Source organism: Ursus maritimus, unplaced genomic scaffold (genome assembly GCF_017311325.1).
Source record: "Ursus maritimus isolate PB19 unplaced genomic scaffold, ASM1731132v1 scaffold_5, whole genome shotgun sequence".
NCBI classification, from domain to species: Eukaryota; Metazoa; Chordata; class Mammalia; order Carnivora; family Ursidae; genus Ursus; species Ursus maritimus.
This window is the reverse complement of record NW_024426663.1, coordinates 18856355-18878231: the sequence shown is the minus strand read 5'-3', so window position 1 is coordinate 18878231 and position 21877 is coordinate 18856355. Positions and strand designations below refer to the sequence as shown.

Below are 21877 nucleotides of genomic sequence, written 5' to 3'. Positions count from 1 at the left end.
CTTTCACCAGAAAGAGTTTTAGAAATCTAAATATATGTTCTAGATATGCATGGGAATTGATGTTTGGCAAAGGTGCTGCTGCCGTGGGTCACCTTGGTTGTGATAGAGTTAGGAAATAAAATTTTAAAATATTAAATTCCTACTGATTTTTCTAATTTAACCTACCATTTTATCATTTTTTTACTTTTCATGAGAAGGAGTTTCATTAGCTGCTAATACTTTCTATTGTGCTGAAATTTCAGTATTCAAAACATTTGATGATCTTATTCTACTTGAAAACACTTAAGCCATTTTCTAGGCATTTTTCAAGTAATTTTGTGACTTCAACCCCCACAACCTCATGTTTCCTAACTCTCCCTTAGGGACTAATCAAAATACCACTTCCTTCATGATGCCTACCCTGATATCTCTGGTTAGAATTCTTTTTTTTGTTTTTTTTTTTTGTTTTTTTTTTTTGAGAGAGACAGACAGAGTATGAGCAGGGGGAGGGGCAGAGGGAGAGAGCAAATCTCAAGCAGGATCCGATGTCAGCTTAGAGCCTGATTTGGGGCTTGATCTCAGGAATCTGGGATCATGACCTGAGCCAAAATCAAGAATCAGACGCTTAAATGATGGAGCCACCCAGGCTCCCCTCAATTTAGAATTCTTATTTTTCTAAATTTACAAAGACTTTGTACCTTTTTTTAATGAAAGTTACCGGTAATATGTAGGGCTAAACTTATCATGCATATTTTATCTTGACTATGGGACTCTCACTTGCTTGAAAATTAGAACATGGTTTTACTCATCTTTACATTCCTCCCATCATCCTCCATAAATATGTATTGTATACAGGAGTTATTGACAATTTTGTTTTGCATTTTATCTCAAATAGGATTTTTGGTGAATTAGAATCTTGGACGGATCTCACTAAATTCAGAATACATCTATTTCATACACAGATGTCAAACTTGTAAAAAAAAAAATTTTGAGATCAAAGTCAGTTCAATCCTATAATGCTGTTTATTTTTTTATTTTTTAAAGATTTTATTTATTTGTTTTGACAGAGAGAGACAACCAGCGAGAGAGGGAACACAAGCAGGGGGAGTGGGAGAGGAAGAAGCAGGCTCACAGCGGAGGAGCCTGATGTGGGGCTCGATCCCAGAATGCTGGGATCACGCCCTGAGCCGAAGGCAGACGCTTAACAACTGTGCCACCCAGGCACCCCTATAATGCTGTTTAGATAAGTCTTTATCAGTCTTTTGCTGACTGGGTTCTTGTAAAGTAAGACTAATTTGTATTTAGAGATAAAAATGATTTTCATGGAGTAGAAATACGTTATTGGTAACAGCAGGCAGGTATAGTAGGTAAAGATCCTGAAAGATAGACAAGTTGTGTCTTATTTGAAGGGGGGGTCTCTACCTGCAGGAGAGAAGGGGAAAAGAAAAGAGCTAAACAGAGGTGGTCTTGGAGAAGCTGAAAGGAAGGGAAATAGGCTGGGTAGAGTTGTACGTGGGAGAAGAGATTGTTTCCTCTGAGCTTGCCCTACTGGGAGGAGACACCAAGGGAAGCCCTAGATACTAAAGACATTATAATTATGGATTAGGAGAATGTCATGGGCAGTACATAGGATGCCAACTGTGTATATACTTTTTCCCAACTAGGGAAATGCTACTAAACCTATATCTAAGTACTTTCAGTTACGTAAGAGAAAGAATTCGGTTTCTTCTCTTATTTCTCTTCCTAATATAATGCTCAAATCATAGAGTTGAGTTTTCTTCTGCATCCTAAAAACCAGCTAATTTTCAAAGCATTTTGCTCTCATTATCTTCCTAGCTGTTGAAAGGCAAAGTGTAGGTAAGAGTAATACACATTCTAGTTGCAATAAGAGGAAATTTAAAAAGAAGGAAGAAAGTTACAGTTTTAGAAGAATGAAAAAATATTTTTCAAAAATGTACTGTGAGCTTCTAATATGCATTTTAACACCTCACATTTCGTGACCAGAAGGAAACATGACTTTATCTAGTTCAAATTCTTCTTTTTATGTCTGATAAACTGATACTTAGAGAAGTAAATGAGACTGGTTCAGTGGCCATGTTCTTCCACAGTAGGCTTTGAGAGATTATTTGGAGGTCCCAACAGACCTAAGAACCATCTCTACATGTTTACATAAAGGAAGGGCTTCAAGAATACTGAACTTATTCAGGAAAGAGGTGGTAAGAGCTTGGACTCTGATGATAGAAGTCTTGGTTCAAATCTTAGCTCTTCTGCTAATTAGCTGAGTGTCAGTCGTTAAGCATCTGCCTTCGGCTCAGGGCGTGATCCCAGCGTTCTGGGATCAAGCCCCACATCGGCTCAGGGCGTGATCCCAGCGTTCTGGGATCGAGCCCCACATCAGTCTCCTCCCCTGGGAGCCTGCTTCTTCCTCTCCCACTCCCCCTGCTTTGTGTTCCCTCTCTCGCTGGCTGTCTCTCTCTCTGTCAAATGAATAAATAAAATCTTTAAAAAAAAAAATTAGCTGAGTGACATGAGACAAGTTGCTTAGCCCTCCTGAGCCTGCCGTGTCTGACCGGGTTAATGATAGCATTGTTAGAGTAAATGAGATAATGAATGAGAGAAGTTCCTTGCGCAGTCCTTAGAGGGAGCTGTCCCTTCATAAGACAGGGTTGTATTACTGTTATTTAGAATGGATGGGAATGAAGCCCAAGACAATTCAGTGGCTTGAGTAGTAGCTGCATTAACACTAATGATTAGGGAGTTATTACAACACAGCGACTCAACACAGCAAACACAACACATTCATCCATAGAATGACATCACTGATTAATGGTTGTTTCTTCTAATTTCAGTCCAGTCTCCCAACCCTCAACATGAAGTTTTTCTACTGTCATATCTCTAATCATCATTTCTGCAGTTATTAATTGTTTTCATTTTGAAGTTACAAAGAATTTAGGTAACTTTCCCGAGTAAATTATTTGGCCAAGATTTGAACTTGTCTTTTGAATTCCAGACTGTTTCCCCTTTCCCTGCTGCTTTATTGATTGGTTCTATATTAGCAAAATGTGTAAAGGTGATAGAGAATTAACTTAGGAGGCAGCTCTTAACCCATTTGTTGCAAATATTTTAAAAAATATTTAAGTAAGTAAGATATTATTTTATTATTTCTTTGTTTGTCTGCTTCTGAGCTGATCTGGGCCCATGAAAAATAATTTTATTCTAGTCGAGTAAAAGCTCACCCTGGAATGCTTCTGACCTAACCAGGAAAGGAACTTAGGGCAGTTACACATGAAATGGGTTCTTGTGAGGTTCTCCAAGTCGTATTTAAGTTTAGGGAGGTGCAGATAGGATCTGTGAGTTTTGGTTTCCCAATATAATTCAGGCATCTTGTTTGAATAGACTATTTTGTTATAAGACTGGAAGATTCATTTGTCTCTAGTCTAATTATGTGTTGGCACCCGTCTGTATGCTATTCAGTTTTAGATGGTTCTTTACTTAGATTATAACATATTCTTTTGACTCTAAGTTGTTATAAGTAACGTTCTAATCATCATCACAAAGCAAAGAAATATTTCACTGGAAAAAAAGGCAAGAGGCTGTGTTGGAATGTACTATGCTGACATCCTTAGTTACAAGAAATTATTGTGAATTCAAGCTTACTTGGCCATTAGGGAATAACAATTCTTGAATGAGTTACCCATACTTTCCTAGTGTTTTATTTTATTGTACTTGCCAAATTTGGTTTCTCAAAAGTGGGAAGAGCACTGTTATCTCCACATTTCAATATTACTGACAGCTGACCAGGAAAAGTAAAGAATGATATGTGCCATGGGGAAGCTAAATATATTTCTTCAGATAATAAAATGAGATTAAGTTCGTTTATTGTATGACTAAGATTTGATTTACTCTTGGATCTTATTAAAGTTTATTGTATTGTTTCATGACATAATGATTCTTTTTAAAATGATCACAAAACAAATGATGAATAAGGCCCCTAATAGGTAAAAATAATGCGCTATATCAAATTAGACAATGACACGTGCAGTTGAAAAATGTATCAGCTTAGCTTCTTTGAGTTATGCCAGAAAGCTAATAGTACTGCTAAGATTTTTAGATTATTGTGTAAGAGTGAGTAAGTAAAAACAGGTGAGTCATATTATGTTACAAATTGAATTCAGGCTTTAGAGAATAAATTTTTTGAGATTGTTAAGAAAGAACTGGGATGAAACATGACAAACTATAACCAGCAGACTAAATTTAGACTTATTTGATACTGAATTTGGGGAAATATTGAAAAATACATAAAATTACAGAATTGACTATTATGAGTATTTGTTCATATTTCCATATAATCCTTTAAAAATAAAACCTTACAAAGTTGAAGCTCTCTTTTTCCCCTGTTCCCACTGTCATTCTCCAACTCCACACCCTGCCCCATCCCCAAGCCAACCTTTCTACCCATGCCAACTGCTGTCACAGTGATATTTGGGTTTTTTTTATTTGATATATAAGTATTTTTGTCCATTGTTATTTTATGTATTTTAATTTTTTATTTGAGTATAGTTGACACACAATGTTACATTAATTTCAGGTGTACAACATAGTGATTCAATGTTTCTGTACATCATGCCGTGCTCACAAGTGTGGCTACCATCTGTCACCATACAACACCATCACAGTACCATTGACTGTACTCCCTGTGCCGTGCCTTTTATTCCCATGAGTTATTCATTCCATAACTGGGAGCCTATTTTGTTTCTAAATCTTTACATAAATGTGTATCTATTAACATGATGTAGTAAGCTTAATCTAATTGTAAACTTCACATTTATTGTATTGTGCTGTATACATCATTATGCAACTTGATTCTTTTTACTCATTAACATGTTTTCAGATCCATCCATGGTGAAGAACACTGAGATGGTTCATACCTTTAAACTACTAAATAGCATTTCATTGTATGAATATGTTTTATTTATCCTTTTATGTATCGAAGTACACAAAGGTTGTCTCCTGATACCGATTTTCTAGTAAGAAGCTCACCCAGAGAGAGTAAAGGTGTTTGTTAAAGAAAATCCAAAAAAATAAGCCCTGTGGTAATCTAACATAAGAACTTAATCCTGTGATTATACGGGATGTATCTCCAGATATATATTTATTTTTATAATGTATATTAATAGAATGATTTCTTCATGCCAGAATTAGCTAAAAATAGAAACATATTGGTAATCATCCTTCTTTTTTCATTTTCTAATTGTCAGGTACCTCCCACTGAAATGCCTTTTTTTGTGGAACTGTACGAAGTGAGTGCCGGAGCAGCGATAAACCATAGTGCCAGATTTGCGCCGATTCAGTTCTTACAGACTGCCGGACCTCAAAGCCTCGTGTATTTTTCTGTGGGTTCACGGCTGCCAGTGGCTCATAAGAAGGCCACTTTAATCAGTCTGCAGGTGGCCAGAGATTCCGGAACAGGACTAATGATGTCTGTTAACTTCAGTACCCAGGTGAGCACGGAATACACAGATTAACCCACATTAGGGTTTTCTTCTTTACCTGTAGCTTAGGTAATGAAAAAAAAATAGTTGATAACATTATTTTCTCATGATACCATCATAATTCACCCTATGCTGATTACATTAAGCTTTATCCTTGAAGCAGTTCAGTTTCACTTAGGTTATGTTTTAAAGTGACAGTCTTGTATTTTTTTTTTGAAAAAGGTGATAATATAATGCAAGACATTTTGCATAAATCTGTTCTATAAATTCTCTAGGGAGCTAAAATTTTTCCAGGATGTAACTGTGAAAGACCAGAAACAAAAAATAAGAGTCTTTGTTACGTTCTGTATCTGAACTAGTTGAGAATCTCCTTCTCCAAAATATCACATACTAATTGATCTTGAGGTTTCTTGAAATCCCTGAGTTCACGAGGTCTGCCTGCCACTTTTCACATCCCTCCTGTTAGGTGATCTCAGGGGGAAGGGAGGGAGTAGGTGGGTAACCAGGGACTCAGAAAAGCAATGCTGTGATACACTAAGTGACCGGACCCTGGAATTGGTCCAGATAGCACCATAGACCTTTCCAGCATTATTCTTTAAACTTTGTTTTAGCAGCCAAACTCTAATATATTAACACCAAAGTATGTGTCTACTGTGCTGGAAGCACATTTGTGGGGATTAGAGCTTGCCCACCTTAACTCCCCCCCACCCACCTTTTTTTTTTTTCCTTGACTCATCATCTAACTCAAAGAAATCCACAGTTTGGAAAACCACCATTCTGGTCAGTGCTGCCATTTCCCCTCTTTCAAGATTCCAAAGCTGGTGACTCTTTAGGCTTCAAGGTTTCAAAGGTGGTGGCTGTTGTATTGTTGTTTCCAAAGTGCTACATAGTATGTACTTGTTGGGTGGCTCAAACATGTGGAACATTCTGCGCATTAAAGTACAACTTATGTGCAGCCAGTTTCTGTAGCAACTGCAGTGAGTCAGGGATGAGAAATTCGAACCAGCGCTGTCCCTCCTGAGCTGTCTGGAAGCTTGTCAGGCAGAAAAGGTGGCCTTTGCGACAGTCCACAGCTTGGCAAACAAGAAGACAAAACTATCATATGAGACTCTAGAAATAAACTCCATTCTAAATAGCCTTGAAGTGAGTGGCACGAACAGAAAGAGGTATTTTGATTCATAGTGGGGAGACTTTAGTATTTTTTCTTTTGAGCATTGAAGATAGGCAGAGAAATGGGATAAAATATGTGCTTCATTCTTCTGCTTCTCCCATGAAATATATATCATCATATGCTCACTACTTTGTAGAGTGGAAGAAGGGGGACTGGAGATGAAGAACAGATGATAAAGAGATTTGAGGCACATTATAAACTAGTTCATGCACTCAAATGAGAGTGAGATTGAAGTTCCCAAAGTAAGAATCTGAATGTTAGTATCTCTATCAGATTCACTTATATTCTTTCTAGATTCGTCATAAATGATTCCTTGAAAAAACACATGCTGTCACTAGCATGTAACTTGTAGCATTTTTATAACACTATGAAAATCAACATGAAGAATCCCTGTGGTGATGAAAGTGTTTCATATGTTGACTCTATCAATGTCAATATCACAGTTATGATGTATTATAGTTCTATAAGTTGTTACCAAGGACTGATACTGAGTTAAGGGTGCAGGAGATCACTCTTATGTCTTATAACTGCATGTGAATCTATAATTATCTCAAAACTTTAAAAAAATTAATTAAAAAATGGAAAGTCTCACCTCTCTGGTATTATTTTATTTTCTTGTTCCTTCATTGCCAGTGCATTTTCTCTCTCTGAATGCTGGGTTTATTACTAGAAGACAAAGACATATAATTCTCTTTTCTAGTAGCTGGTGGGAATGAGAAAATAATTATGGACTAAGTTACTATTCTGCTACAAAGATATCAATTTTCATTTTGCTTTAAATAGCTTATAATAATATAGTTAAAACAGGAGCTGTAGCATACATACCCTTTGGCAGGTCAGCGTTCCCAGTACATAAATACTATAGTCTTTACATAAGTTCCTGTATATCTACGTATTTGTGACATAAACTTAAGGGATATAAAGATTTGGAATAGTAAAAATATCACTGATTCCAGTTATCTTTAAATAGGCCTATTGCTAAGCCACATTTGAAAGCCAATTCCAGATACATTTATTTATATATGCATGTACTATAGCCCAAAGCACACAAATTCAAGAAAGAGCATGACTTTTATTCTTCTCCCATTGCCTATGCTATTCAAAGGGTATTGCTATCTTGATTTTCATCATTGCTTTTAAATCGCATAATGCTTCTAGTTTGTGTTTTTTTTTTTTTTAAAGATTTTATTTATTTATTCAACAGAGATAGAGACAGCCAGCGAGAGAGGGAACACAAGCAGGGGGAGTGGGAGAGGAAGAAGCAGGCTCACAGCGGAGGAGCCTGATGTGGGGCTCGATCCCATAACGCCGGGATCACGCCCTGAGCCGAAGGCAGACGCTTAACCGCTGTGCCACCCAGGCGCCCCAACTAGTTTGTGTTTGTTATATGTATTTTATGAACACAAGAACATTTTGATTGTTCCATTTCCTTTGTAAGTCTGAACGGTGAAATAAATTATAGCAGAACACAGTGGACAGAATGTATATATGCAGTTTATAGTCATAAAATCACCACCATCCTGTTTAAGAAATCCAGCTTCACCGGAATCTTTGAACTAGCCACAGTGAACCCTTCTCTGAGACCGTTCTGCTTTTCTCTTGTAAGATAGCCTCTCCTCTTCTTGCAGTTAGCCTCCACCCTGAATTTCATATTGAATTACTTCGTTGCATTTATAGTTTTATCACCTACCGTGTGCTCTTTATGTTTCCCTCTTTAAGAAACTATTCCAGTTGTGTTGTTTTCTGGTGTGCTGCTTTTGCTCACCAGGTTTTTGAACAATACCCATGTTGATGTGTGTAGCTGTTTCACTTTTTCTGTTATATGGTTTTCCAGTGGATGCTGTATCCATTCTGAAGTTAATCAGCTTTTGTGTTGTTTCCTTCAGGGAAGTTTTTTGTTTTGTTTTGTTTTCCTACCATGGTGCTGCAGATGCTCTTGAAAACCCTTATCTTCATCCACTTTCCATGTTTTGACAAAAATAGTCCCTTCCAGAAGCATGCTCTTCTTTGGGCTTCTGGAGCACCACTTTTTCCTACTCTTAACCCTTCCCTCCTTCTCCTTCCTGCAGCCTGTGTTAGTCTTCCTGACCAGTAAATACTGGGGGCCACCAAGACTCATTCTGCAGGCTAGGCTGCCCGAAACTGTTTTCTTTACATATCGTCTATAAAATGAGAACTCCCGCAGTTTTTATTTCTAGCCTCTTCACCACCCCTGATCGGGACTTATATCTGATTGCTCACACTTGCCAACTTCATTTGAATGTCTAAAATCCCAGGTTTACTGTGTATGATAAAGAACTCTTGATTTCTCCCATAACAGTGTTTACCCGTTTCCCATCATTCATTTAGGCAAATAGCTATCCCTGTTTTCCTCTTCCCTTCCACCCAGCATTGAGTTAACCAAAAAGTCCTACTGACTCTACATTCATAATATATTTCCACTCAGAGCACCTGTCACTCTTCCACTCATACAGCCTTATTCCAAGCTACCACGGTGTTTTGCATGAAGTAATGCAGAAATGTCCTATCTCCTCTCTGCCTCCATGCTCATCCCCTGCTCTAGCCTATGCAGCCCCTGTTCTAGCCAGAGTACTCATGAAGATCTGAAATAAAATGTGTCATTCTCCTGCTGGAATCCTCCAGTGTCTTCCTGCCACTCTTTATGTAATAGATGTATATGGTCTAACCCTGCCTACCTCTCTGATGTCAGCTGATACTTTCATTCTTCTTCCAATCGCACTGGCCATCTGGTTCTTCCTCTAACATTCTGAGATGGTTCCCATCTCAGGGCTTCTGTAATTGCTATTCCTTCTGCCTAGAATATTTCCCTCCAGCTCCTATATGGTCTGTTTTCATCACTAAGGTCTCTGCTCAAATATCACATCAGGAGCTTCTATGATCAGCGGTATTAAAATAGTACCCTTACCATCACCCTGTATTGCCTTATGTAGTCTTATTTTTCTTCAAAAATTCATCTTCATGTAAAATGACATTGTTAATTCTATAGCTTTTGCACTACCTGTATCTTCTGCTAGAATAGGTCCTATGAATGCAGGTATTCTGGCGTTCACATCTACAGCCACAGTAGTCCACCTGGCACATACTAGGAGTTCAATATCTGTCGGCTCAGTAGTAAATAAATGTACATTACTTTTGTTCTTTTTTAAAAAAGATTTATTTATTTATTTTAGAGAGAGAGAGTGCGCACATATACTCAGTGGGAGGGGCAAAGGGAGAGGGAGAGAGAGTCCCAAGCAGACTCTGCGCTGAGCATAGAGCCTTTCACAGGGCTCGATCCCACCACCCCAAGATCACAACCTGGGCTGAAACCAAAAGTCAGACACTCCACTGACTGGGCCACCCAGGTGCCCCTCTTTTGTTCTTTCTTGACTAAGTTTCCATGCTTCACTTAAAAAAAACTTTTAATAACCATGATTTGAAGAAATTCAGAAGTCTATATGGCCAGGACCTTATTCTTTAGGGTATTTTCACAACTAAAGTATAACCAACAGGAGACCAGTTTCTCCTGCTTCCTCCTGCCTCTCCTCTTCCTTCTTTTTACTCTTCCAAATGCCATCTTCCCAAACTTTGTAGGTGAGAAAGAAAACGTAAATACTCCTTCTTTCCCTCCATATTCCCTGCTGTTAAGGCAGCCCGTGGTGTTTAGAGCACAGCGTGTTCACAGTTGCAGAACTTCCAAGACGCAGTAATTCCATTTCTTTTCTAATCCTCTTCCTGAGTCTGTCCTAAGACATCTGTCTTTCCTAACATCATCACTGTGATGTGTATTTATCTCTCTAATTTATCTAGGAGATTAGAAGAAGTATAAAGCCCCATGTTTTAGTATTCACGGTGTTACGGCCCATCAGTTTGTTTAAGAGAAATAGGATTTGTTTAAGAAGTAAGAATTTGTTCAGGACAAAATCAGAGATATTACAGTTTCACTGCTATGGTGGTGTTTAATTTCTAGGAGTTGAGGAGTGCTGAAACAGTTGGCCGTACTCTCATCTCTCCAGCTCTTTCCGGGAAGGATTTTGTGAGAACTGAAGGCACTCTGGTCTTCGAACCGGGCCAGAGAAACACCATATTGGATGTCATCCTAACGCCAGAGACAGGGTCTTTAAATCCATTTCCTAAACGCTTCCAGATTGTGCTTTTCGACCCAAAAGGTGGGGCCAGAATTGATCAAATGTATGGGACTGCTAACATCACTCTCGTCTCTGATGCGGATTCACAGTCCTTCTGGGGACTCGCGGATCAGTTACAGCAGCCCCTGGATGGTGACATTCTCAACAGAGTACTACACAGCATCAGCATGAAAGTGGCCACAGAGAGCACAGATGAGCAGCTCAGCGCTGTGATGCATTTAATAGATAAGGTAAGAAGCCCTTGTAAGCAGTAGCAGTTGGGTTAGTAACATTTCATAAATTAAAAAAATAAAACAGTGATCATGTCAGTCGTCATAAAATTATGATAGGGTTAAGATTCTGAACATAAGAGTGAAATTCATCATAGCTCACACTGTACTTTTGCTTGGATGTGACTGATGTCTGTCTGGAAACCTCAGTCTTAAACTTGGAGAATTATCAGTAATCTACTGCAGCAGTAAGGACAGCCCAGCATCTGAAAAGGGACATCAGATGTCAGAAGCTAAAAGCTCTTTCTGATTCTCCAGAAACTGGATGAATCTCTTTTGAGATTGCATCTCGGTTTTTTTGAGTCCATAAAAAGAGAGATTTGGTCTAGATTACATAGTTCTTCATGGAACAGGAGCTCCTACCCTCTGCTTGTTCCGCTTCTCCTGGGCCCTGAGCACTCCTTCAGAGAAGGAGAAATAAGAAATGACCACATGATTTCAGGCAACCAAATGGTGTGGACTTAGATCAACCTGGTTGTATTTTTAACCCATTTATTTATTTACACTTCTGCCAATGCTGAAATTAAATGGAGATGTAAAATCCTAAAAATGTAAGTAAGAGATCTGAAAAGAATTATTATTCAAGGAAAAAGACTCTTATGGAGATTTATTTGGAGCTTTCTTAATCAAGATATTTCTTATCAATATATTTCTATACAAACATGAAAAACCTTGAATACATACATGTGAATTTATAAATACTGTATTTTTACATGGTGACCCTTTAAATACTTAAAATGCTAGCAATCGAGTTTTAGATTATCATGCCTATTTTACTTCTCATGCTGTCTCTTAAAATGTGACGCCTGAAGGGTAGAAAAGAAAATTACAAAGTACACAGGCAAGAAGAGGAAGCCCTGCCAAATAGCTAGTAAAACAAAGAGAAACGACTGCTATTTCATGCAGAGAAAGCTCTAGAGACAAGAATTCACTATGGGAAATATTGTTACTTTAACTTTCTAATGATGAAATGGCATAGGACAGTAACAAGTTGGTTGTGGCCAAGAAGAGGGAAAGAATGCACAGTGGCTACATTTTGGAAAGGAGAAAATTTTTTCATATGATTTAGAGAAGATAAGGACATTCCGCTCCTTCCCCCCCTCCCCCAATGAGTTATATAAGAGAGCTGCATATTATTGGTCTAGAATCAACATTTCTTTAACTAGTGTTGTCAAGTAGTATATATTGATTGGTTTTTGTTGGATCTGTCATGAATAATGAAACTGACTTATAAGAGAAACTCCTATGGAAAAATGTAATTAATTTTTTTGAGTAACCATTAGCAAACATGATTATTTTCAAATCACGTTATTGTTACTAAAACTTTTTTAAGGTTGTGGCATATTGTCTTCTCAAATTCAATTTTTATATGTGTGTCATTACTGAATTCTGATGATTTGAGTAACTGACTTATTCAGTAATTTAATACATTTTATAATATATTTTAGATAATGTTCTATGTAATAATATATTAAAAAAAACTGAAAAATTCTGCTGAGTAACATGAAACACTTGAATAAATAGAAATCTATGCATTGTCCCACAACAGGAAGACTCAATGTCATGAAGACAACAGTTTTCTGTAAATTAACCTATAAATGCAACATAATCCCTATCAAAGTAGCAGTAAGTTATTTTTTTTTTTAACCTGGACAAAATGATGCCATTATTGACCTGGAAGAATATACATAAAATGGGCAGACATTTTATGAAAATGAAGAAAAATGGTAGGGACCTCACCAAATATGAAAAATATATTATGAATTTACAGTGATTAAAACAGGGTGATGCTGCTATGGGCATAGACATTGACATGAATGAAATAAAACAGAAAGTGCAGAAATAAATGCCAGCACATATGAAAATTTCATATCTGTTAAAGGTGATATTTCAGATTAATGGGTCAAAAATTCTTATTTGGTAAATGTTACTGATTTAATCATTTGAAAGGAAAACAGAACTGGAACTGTATCCTAAGCCCTATTCCAAAATAAATCTCAGACAAATCAGAAATTGTAAAATGAAACCATAGAAGTATTAGCAGAAAACATAGATGAATTGTTTTTAATATGTAAGTTTCATGTGGGGAAGTTCATTCTAAAGCATAAAACAAAACCCAGAAGCCATAAAGGAATGAATTTATCAAACTTGACTATATAAAGTTTAAACAAAATTTCTCTCTGCATATACCACAAGGAAAGTCAAAAGACAACTAATGTTTTTAGTCAATTATATCTCAATAGAACTTGAGTGGTGAGGGGGAGTAAGAAAAAGATAACTAATGGATGTGGGAAACATTTGTGCAAATACATGTGTAATAGAATGTTTATTTCAACATTACTTATGGTAACAAAAGTTGGGGAAAAAAATAATGGTCATTAAGAGGGGCCTGGTGTATTCCTAACATACAAAAAAAAAAAAGAAAGAAAGAGAGAAATTATGTTTTAGACATTTATGATAATGCAAATAAGACAGTAATGAAACAAGCCCTGAAAATGTAAATAATCACATATACTGAGGTTGAAATTTCAACGTAAAACACAGGATGCCCTGTTATGTTAAACTTTGAATTTCAGGTAAACAATACATTTTTCAATATCACAAATGACAAAATAAATATTTGCACGAAATAATTGGGATATATACTTGTATCAAACAATTATTGGTCATTTATCTGATATTCAGATAGAGTCACCTGTGCTTTACCTGGCAAGTCTTCATATATCCCATATGTACTTAATGTATAGATACCTCTGAGGTATCCTCAAATTCAAGAGTATAGAATAGGACTTCCAAGTCCTGGGTTGCACTTCATTCTATAAGGTCTTGTATTTTGCGTGAAATTGTTTCATATTTGTAAATTTTATTTTCCCCCAGATTCTAACTTCTTAAAAATAGAATCTGCTCTCTACTATGCATTTTTTATATGAAGAATCAACAAATCTTAGATATGGTTATTATTCTCTTGTTATGTTCAGAAGAAACAAATACTGTGCCAAAAAGAGCAACAGCTTTAAATGATTCACTATAAAGATTTTCTGGATAAAATCCAGCTGTGACTTTGGGCAAATTTTTGCTATTACCTAATATTCTATCCCTTCATTTTTCTATGCATGGTGCAATGGAAATCATTTAAAATTCTGTTGGTTGCTTTAACAATATTATCAGTCTTTTAAGAGTGCTGGTTTGATATGCAAATTTTAAATTTATTTGGGTTTTGGCTTCCAGGTTATTGAAACTTGTAAAACATGAGTCAGGGGGCGTTGTCTCTAATTTTGTGTTCTGGAACAATTGAAAGAACGCAGGAATAATTTGTTCTGTGAAAGTTTGATAGCCTCCCTCCCCCAACAAAGTTTTCCTTTTTTTGTTTTCTCTCCTGACAGTTTTAAAATCTTTCCCCATGGTTCATTCAGGTTTTCTACTTTTTTTATAAATCAACTTTGATAATTTGGGTTTTTTTTTATTGTCATTTATGTGAAATGGACTTTACAGTCAGAATTTTTTAATATTGTACATTTTTTTCAAGAATAATTTTTTACATTTGCTATATTTTATAATCATACTAACAGTGATTGACACTTAGCTCTATATTTTTTTCCCTGGTTTTGTATTTTATACTTGCAATAATTTTTACTGGCTTGACCGCTAATTGTATCAGTCTGTGTTTTTAGTTAAGGACGAGCAAGTGAGGGAGTGTTTTGAGTCAGAGCAGGGCAGCTGTCACACATGCCTCCTGGGCTTGACCATTCATCATGTTCATGCCCTCAGACAAGTTAGGCATCCTCTTTCTGCCTCAGTTTCCTTTTCTGGAAACAAAACAAAGGCACACTAGCACCTCTCTGATAGGATCGTTGTGAACACCAGAGAAGTTAGGATAACGTGCTGAGAATAGCACCCATACAAACCAGGGGTTATATAAATGGCCTTTTTGTTTTATTTTTTGTGCGCTTTACTAAAGGAAACTTTCTGTTTCCCTTGAATATGAATGGAAGGTTGGGTGGCTCTAGAATTCTTAGATGACAACCTTTAATTCTTAAAACTACACGTGTCGCTCTGTTGGCTTCTGGCATTTCATTTACAAAAAAGTCTGATGTCAAACTGAATTTTTGTTTCTCCGTTAGTAATTTTTCTTTCCTATCTGGTTTCTGGTAGGATTTTTTTTAACACTTGAAATAATATTTAAAAATCACCCAGATGCATCTGGTGGTGTTTCTTTTTTCGGATATAAAGCAAGCTCTGCATTTTTAGACATGACTGTTTCTTTAGCTTATCAAGGAACTGTGGCTTTCTCTCTTTCTCTCTCTCTCTCTCTCTTTGCTTCTACCAGCCCTTTTATATACTTGTTGTATCTTATAGGTTTGTTTTATTTATCTGTTATATTTTCTGTGAGTTCTGGGAGCATTTCCTGAGCTTTTTTTTCCATTTAACATATTCAGTTCGATTGTTTCAAGAGTCAGTGTGGGCTGTTTGCTTTCTTCATTGTAATTTTTTTTTTTTTTTTGCTAAATTTTTACTTTGCTAAATTTTTACTTTGTTTCATTGCCAGATAAGTGAATAAGTTTACTTTGTATCTTTTGTCATCTTTTCTTTATGGAGTATTCTCCATTCTTCCTTACTATCTTTGAGATGGATATTCTTATAAACTTAGGTCTTGAGTTCAGCTATCAGCTTGGCACTGTGTAAATTGCAAAGCTTCAAAAATAATATGGGGAACATAGGCAACTTCCTCAATGAGCTCAACTGGTAGGAACAAAAGACAAATCATTTCAGTGTTGTCAAAAATTCATTAATAAAGATATGTGCAAGTTACAAAGAGAGTGATTATGTATATTGGCAAGTGGGGCATAATGTATAAATCACAGAGAAAGTGATGACTAATTTGGATTTTGAAGGATTTATAGGGACTTCTCAGGTGTAGAAGAATAGTGGAATAACAAATCAATGGCTTTGCACCCGTGCTTAGTCAGACAATAAAGATGTGGTCCCTGTCATTCTAGCAAGGAAAAACAAAATAAATCATGAAGACGATTTTCCTCTTACTTTCCGTGTCCCTCAAACAACAAATAACCTAGTTCTTTAAGGTAGGAAGGCTCATACTTTCAGATAAAGACAAGAGTGCCAGGAGCTGCTGACTACCCTTGGTTAGAAAAGGATTTTTTCATTTGATGTTTTAGAAATTTAGTGGTAGATTGTGGCTTCTGTTCATGAAAAGCCAGGTAATCAAGAATAATCTTGCTTCTAATGTTGGCAAATATGCTTATATTTATTTCCTCAGTTGTTGAACAAAAGAAAAAGAATTCTTGGGGTAGACAGAAAAGTGAGATTACTTTTAATTCATGATGTTAATTATTGTAGTTAAAAATAAGTGATCCATGAAACCATTTGGGGCTTTATCTAGTTATAAATAAAAAATATTTTTGCCGATCGTGACTCTTCTTTATAAATGATTATGGTTTTTTGAAGTGCGAATGCATTTGAAATATACTTTTGATACCAATTTTTCTTAAATTCTTCATAGACTCTTCCTTATTTTGCTAATTTTAATAACTGTTAATAAAGAACATGTACTGTACCATATGTATCATTAAAGCGTTTTTATTTTTGAAGATATTTTCTCATACTGGAATTTTTTTTCTAGATAACGGTTGAAGGAAAAAGCCGAGCATTCAGTATTGAAAATCGAAGTCTTTTTTATGAGATTCTCTGTGCTCTTACTAACCCGAAGCGCAAAGACACTAGGGGATTCAGTCACTTTACTGAAGTGACTGAGAATTTTGCCTTTTCTCTGCTGACTGGTGTTACTTGTGGCTCTCCTGGTGAAAAGTAAGTATTTTTTAATAATAATAATACTTTATGTGTATTCCTTCACAGTTTACAAAGTAATATGCAATGCAAATTGACATTTAGATGTTGTGACTAAGGATTATATAGTCAATGCATTGTGTTTTTTCTTCTAAAGATTTTATTCATTCATGTGGGTGGGGAGGGACAGAGCAGGAGGGAAGGAGCAGACTCTGGTCCACATGCAGACCCTGAGATCAGGACCTGAGCCAAAGCAAGAGTGAGATGCCCAACCGACTGAGCCACCTACGCACCCCAATGCATTGTATCTAATGGGCAAATGAAGTTATTTGAAGAAAACACAGTAACTATGTCAAGAAAAATGAAATTATTCTGTCAACAATACATTCCTCTTATTTTGAAGGGTTTTTTAGGAATTAAAAAAATAGGTTTTTGCTTACTCTTCTGACACTAGAAGATATATTCTGAATAGAAAAAAAGGAAGATGATTCCAACTTTTAGATATGTTTGGACGTGCTGTTGCAGTGGAGTTACGGTTCAGTTTCATCCATTTGGAAGCAGCTCTCCCGATGTTGTTGAACTTCAGAGTAGTTGTTTCACGGTTGGAGTTTCGTGGCAGAAAGCAAGCAAGAGGAAAAGGAAAAAATAAAATGTGGTTCATGTTCATTATCAACTCTATAATTAATTTTGTAACTATGTTAATATTCTTTAGAAGTCATGGTGTTTTAAACTGCATTCAGAAGGTAAATTAAATCACTGTAGTACAAAGACCTAAAAATTTTTAATTTCTATTTCAGTTAACATAAAAATGGCTGATAATAGATATTGGTTAGAAATTGAGATTTCCTGGGGCGCCTGGGTGGTGCAGTCGTTAAGCGTCTGCCTTTGGCTCAGGGCGTGATCCCGGCGTTCTGGGATCAAGCCCCACATCAGGCTCCTCCGCCATGAGCCTGCTTCTTCCTCTCCCACTCCCCCTGCTTGTGTTCCCTCTCTCGCTGGCTGTCTCTATCTCTGTCAAATAAATAAATAAAATCTTAAAAAAAAAAATTGAGATTTCCTTCCAATTCTCACAGAGTAATATAGGTTATTTAAAAAGTCATTTAAGCACCTGACTTGGTTTGGACTCAGGTCATGATCTCATGGGTCCTAACACTGAGCCCTGCCTCAGCCCCACGGAGGGCTCCTTGCTCAGCAGGGTGTCTGCTTGAGATTCTCTCCCTTTGCCCCTCCCACCCCCACGTGTACATGCTCACTCTCTCTCAAATAAGTAAATAAGTCTTTAAAAAAAATAATGACTATTATTTAATGGGGCATGTCTGATTAAAAGTGGTTTTATAAATCTTTATAGCATTTATTATTTATTTGCTGATGAAGGCTGTCATCAGCATTTATTAAGTCAAATTGAAATTCGGAGATATTTTGAAGACTATGTTTTAAAAATCTGGTGGCTCAGTCGTTAAGCATCTGCCTTTGGCTCAGGGTGTGATCCCGGCGTTCTGGGATAGAGCCCCACATCGGGCTCCTCCGCTGGGAGCCTGCTTCTTCCTCTCCCACTCCCCCTGCTTGTGTTCCCTCTCTCGCTGACTGTCTCTATTTCTGTCAAATAAATAAATAAAAATCTTTAAAAAAAATAAATAAAAATCTGGTATAAGGGAAAAAAGTAAAAAAAAAAAATAAAAAAATAAAAATCTGGTATAATAATTTAAGTCACTTATTTAGGGCCCTTTATGAACTTTGACAGGTTAATTAAAATATCTGTTGACTATATAAAACTTTTAACTTTAGTCCTTAGATCACAAAATACATAAAGTTCAAAGATGTAGTCATTCTAGATATAAAAGACTTATAAGAGAGATTAAGGAACAAAATAAGAGCTGATATTAACTGTACCTCTGCTCTAGTCCTGACATTGTATTAGATTGAACAACATGAAGTTGCCTTATTTTGTAGCTAAAATAGTATGTAATATACTGGAAATTTCATATGGTTCAACATAACCCTTACTAAAAATTATATGTATTTAATTCTTATAAAAGATCATTTTAAGCAGCTGCTCAAAGGTAGAGCTAGAGCTTTTATTATTCCCATTTGCAGATAAAGATATAACTTGTCAAGGGTCACAGGATTAGTTGTGGTGAGACTTCAGTCCCAGACCTGCCTGACTCCACATCCCCTGCTGACCACCATGCCTTGTGGTCAGAAGAGACTGTAACCACTTGTTTTGTAACAAAATCTCCAGTTCCAGCGCTGTGGTTATAAAGGGCCCCTAGCCTTTCATCCCAGGTTAGTGCCCGGGCATGAGCTGAGGTTAAGGTACAAAACCAGCATCCTTTTACACTGTACTCTTCTTTTAACTCTGATTAATGAGTCCTGAGGATTGAAGTTTTCTCAATTGGGTACATCAGCAAAGCTCTACATGCCCTTTTAGGAGGCCCCTTTCTCCAGCCCTCATCACTGGTCCTAAATGTCTGTCTGAGACCAGTGACCAGCAGTTGGGCTACTCAGTGCCTTTTATAGCTGTCTCCAGTGTCTTCAGAAACCTCTGAAATGGATCATTTCTTTACTTCAAGTACGTTTGCAATGAGACCACTGTGTGTGTGTGTGTGTGTGTGTGTGTGTGTGTGTGTGTGTTTAAAAAATATCTTTTACTGTTTTTCTCTCTTGAACTGTGTTCGGTTATGTTGTTCAATGAAGTCAAATAATTCATAGCTTTGTAATTCCCCATTGTCCCAATCCTTTCCTTTTGTTTTTCCATATTTGTACAAGGTCACTAGAATATTGAGATTGTTTTAGATGTGAACCAGCTATCCTGCTGTGAATGCTGGTTTCCATATTTGTGCCCTCAAAGGCATAGTGAGACCTTTTCTGCCTTGTTGCCTAATGTATTCCCAGGCCTGGAATGGTATCTGGTACAGATTCTCAGTGGTAGATTCTCAGTGGTTACGGTATAATGACTGAATAGAATAAGTAAGTGGATCAATATGTTTCTGCCATGTGTTTCCTCTCCATTGAATTACCTTTCCTTCTGAGTTGTCCAGGGAAAGGAAACAGCATGTGCAATGGGAGTCACAAGAATAGTGTGGTGTGTTTGGGGAGATCATTAGCCTTTAAAGATTGAACATAGAATAAGCCAGGTAGGATTCGTATGTGTGTGAGAGAATCAGACTCAGGGTTCTGGAGACATCGTGTTGAGAACAGTGTTACAGATTAAAGAATAGCATAAATCAAGAAATAGGGAGACTATACAGGGAATAATTGTTCAGGTGACATGAGGGCTGAAACTGAAGCAGGAACTTGGGGAGGATGGTAGCTTGAAAACAGCTGAGTAGTAGAATTATCATATAGGTGACAAACAGAAAATAAGAGAGTGATCAACAGTAGTTTATTTTCTTTTAACTTGGAAAACTCTAGAGTTGGTGGCCATTCTGATATGTGTTATTTATATATTATCTTAAGCAGTATTCAGGGGCAGTTGCTGAGAGTGAAAGATTTGGGACTTGAGCAGGGTTGTTGAGGAGGATGATGACATCTGGAACGATTACTTGGAAGCCAAGTGAAACCAGTGTCGAGTGGCGCTGAGGGCACAGCCGTGGTTGGTCACCGGATCTGTGGTGGTACCAGTCTACATATTCATGTGGGGGTCTCTCCTTCTCTTCAGCCAGGATGTAAAGCACGTTGTGGGATTGATCAAAGTGAGTGTGGTAGAAGGGCATGGATATAGGACGTTACAGTGTCAGGGAAAGTGTTGTCATTTGCCTGCCAGTGACAGGGGCCAGGATTTGGCCCACTGGTGTCAAGGCTGGGTAGAGTCACTGCCTGTTAGATCGGTCTCAGTAAGCCAAGGTACTGAATCCAGGGTGGCACTGATGGGCTAAGTCTTAGTAGATTCCAGGGAGAGTGTGGAAAGGGTACGCAGCCATGTGGCTGAGCTTCACTGGTCTCAGTCAAAGTGTACCTGGTCAGGGGGTGCTGCAGTGACAGCTTTGAGCTTAGAGTCAGCAGAGAAGATATGGGAGGCTGGATGGGGAGATTAAGAGATAAGTTTGGTGAGCTGTTATGAAGGGGTAGCTTCTATGGATTGAGGTGTTTTAGGAGGAGTCTTGGACAACAGGGGTCTAGAGCCTGGGTGAATGACTGGATTAAAGTTAGATATTTGAAGGCACCGATTCAAATGTGGTAGTTAAAGTTATGGAAGATTTTTTAAAAAATATTTTATATATTTGTTAGAGAGAGAGTGAGAGAGTGAATGGGGGAAGGAACGGGGGGGTGGGGAAGGAATCTCAAGTCGACTCCATGCTAAGCAGGAGCCTGACCCAGAGCTCCATCTCAGGACCCTGAGATCATGACCTGAGCCCAAACCAAGAGTCAGAAGTTCAACTAACTGAGCCACCCAGGGGACCCAGTCAAGATTTTTTTTTTAAAAGAGGATTTAACTAGAGGAAAGAGCCCTTCCCCTTTCATTTTTTCCCTCAGATTTTCCATTTAAAATTCTCTGTTCTATTTCCCAGGTTAGGGATTTTGACAAAGTATCATTTAGACTCATGATTTAATTGTGATACTCTCTGTATGTTGTGGCCCATATAACTTTCAACATTTAATGCACAATTTTTATCCTAACATATTAATATTCTCCAAACTTTTTCAGGCAGGTTTCAGATCTGATTTATCTTTGTATCTCTTCATTGTTCCTAAACATGATGGGTCCAAGACAAGATTTTTCAGGTTCCTTGGGGGACTGGTTAAAAAATAAGACTTGTAGAACCCCTAGCCTCCTCTCCAGGCAAGGATTCTGATTTAGTAAGTCTGGGTGTGACCTAGAAATCTGTATTTTTAAACACACTTCCAAGTAATTTCAACACACACCGAGGCTTAGAAGAACTCTCACTGAGCACAGGATCTTACAGTGTTTAAAACAGAGCTGTCGAAAGGGTGACGATCCCAGCTCTAGGCTGTTTCTCTTACCAACACATGGTTAGATTCGAAATGCTCTGATGGAGTAGAAAGAGATGAGGTAAA

General features: G+C 37.3%; 1 protein-coding gene across 1 annotated transcript in view; it reads left to right on the top strand.

The window, feature by feature from the left end:
• ADGRV1 (adhesion G protein-coupled receptor V1) overlaps positions 1-21877 on the top strand; it is a 471428-nt gene that overhangs the window by 166281 nt on the left and 283270 nt on the right. Inside the window, exons 76-78 of the mRNA XM_008700836.2 lie at positions 5238-5480; positions 10613-11020; positions 16698-16882. Of these exons, the coding sequence (XP_008699058.2) occupies positions 5238-5480; positions 10613-11020; positions 16698-16882 (836 nt within the window). The remainder of the gene's footprint in view (positions 1-5237; positions 5481-10612; positions 11021-16697; positions 16883-21877) is intronic.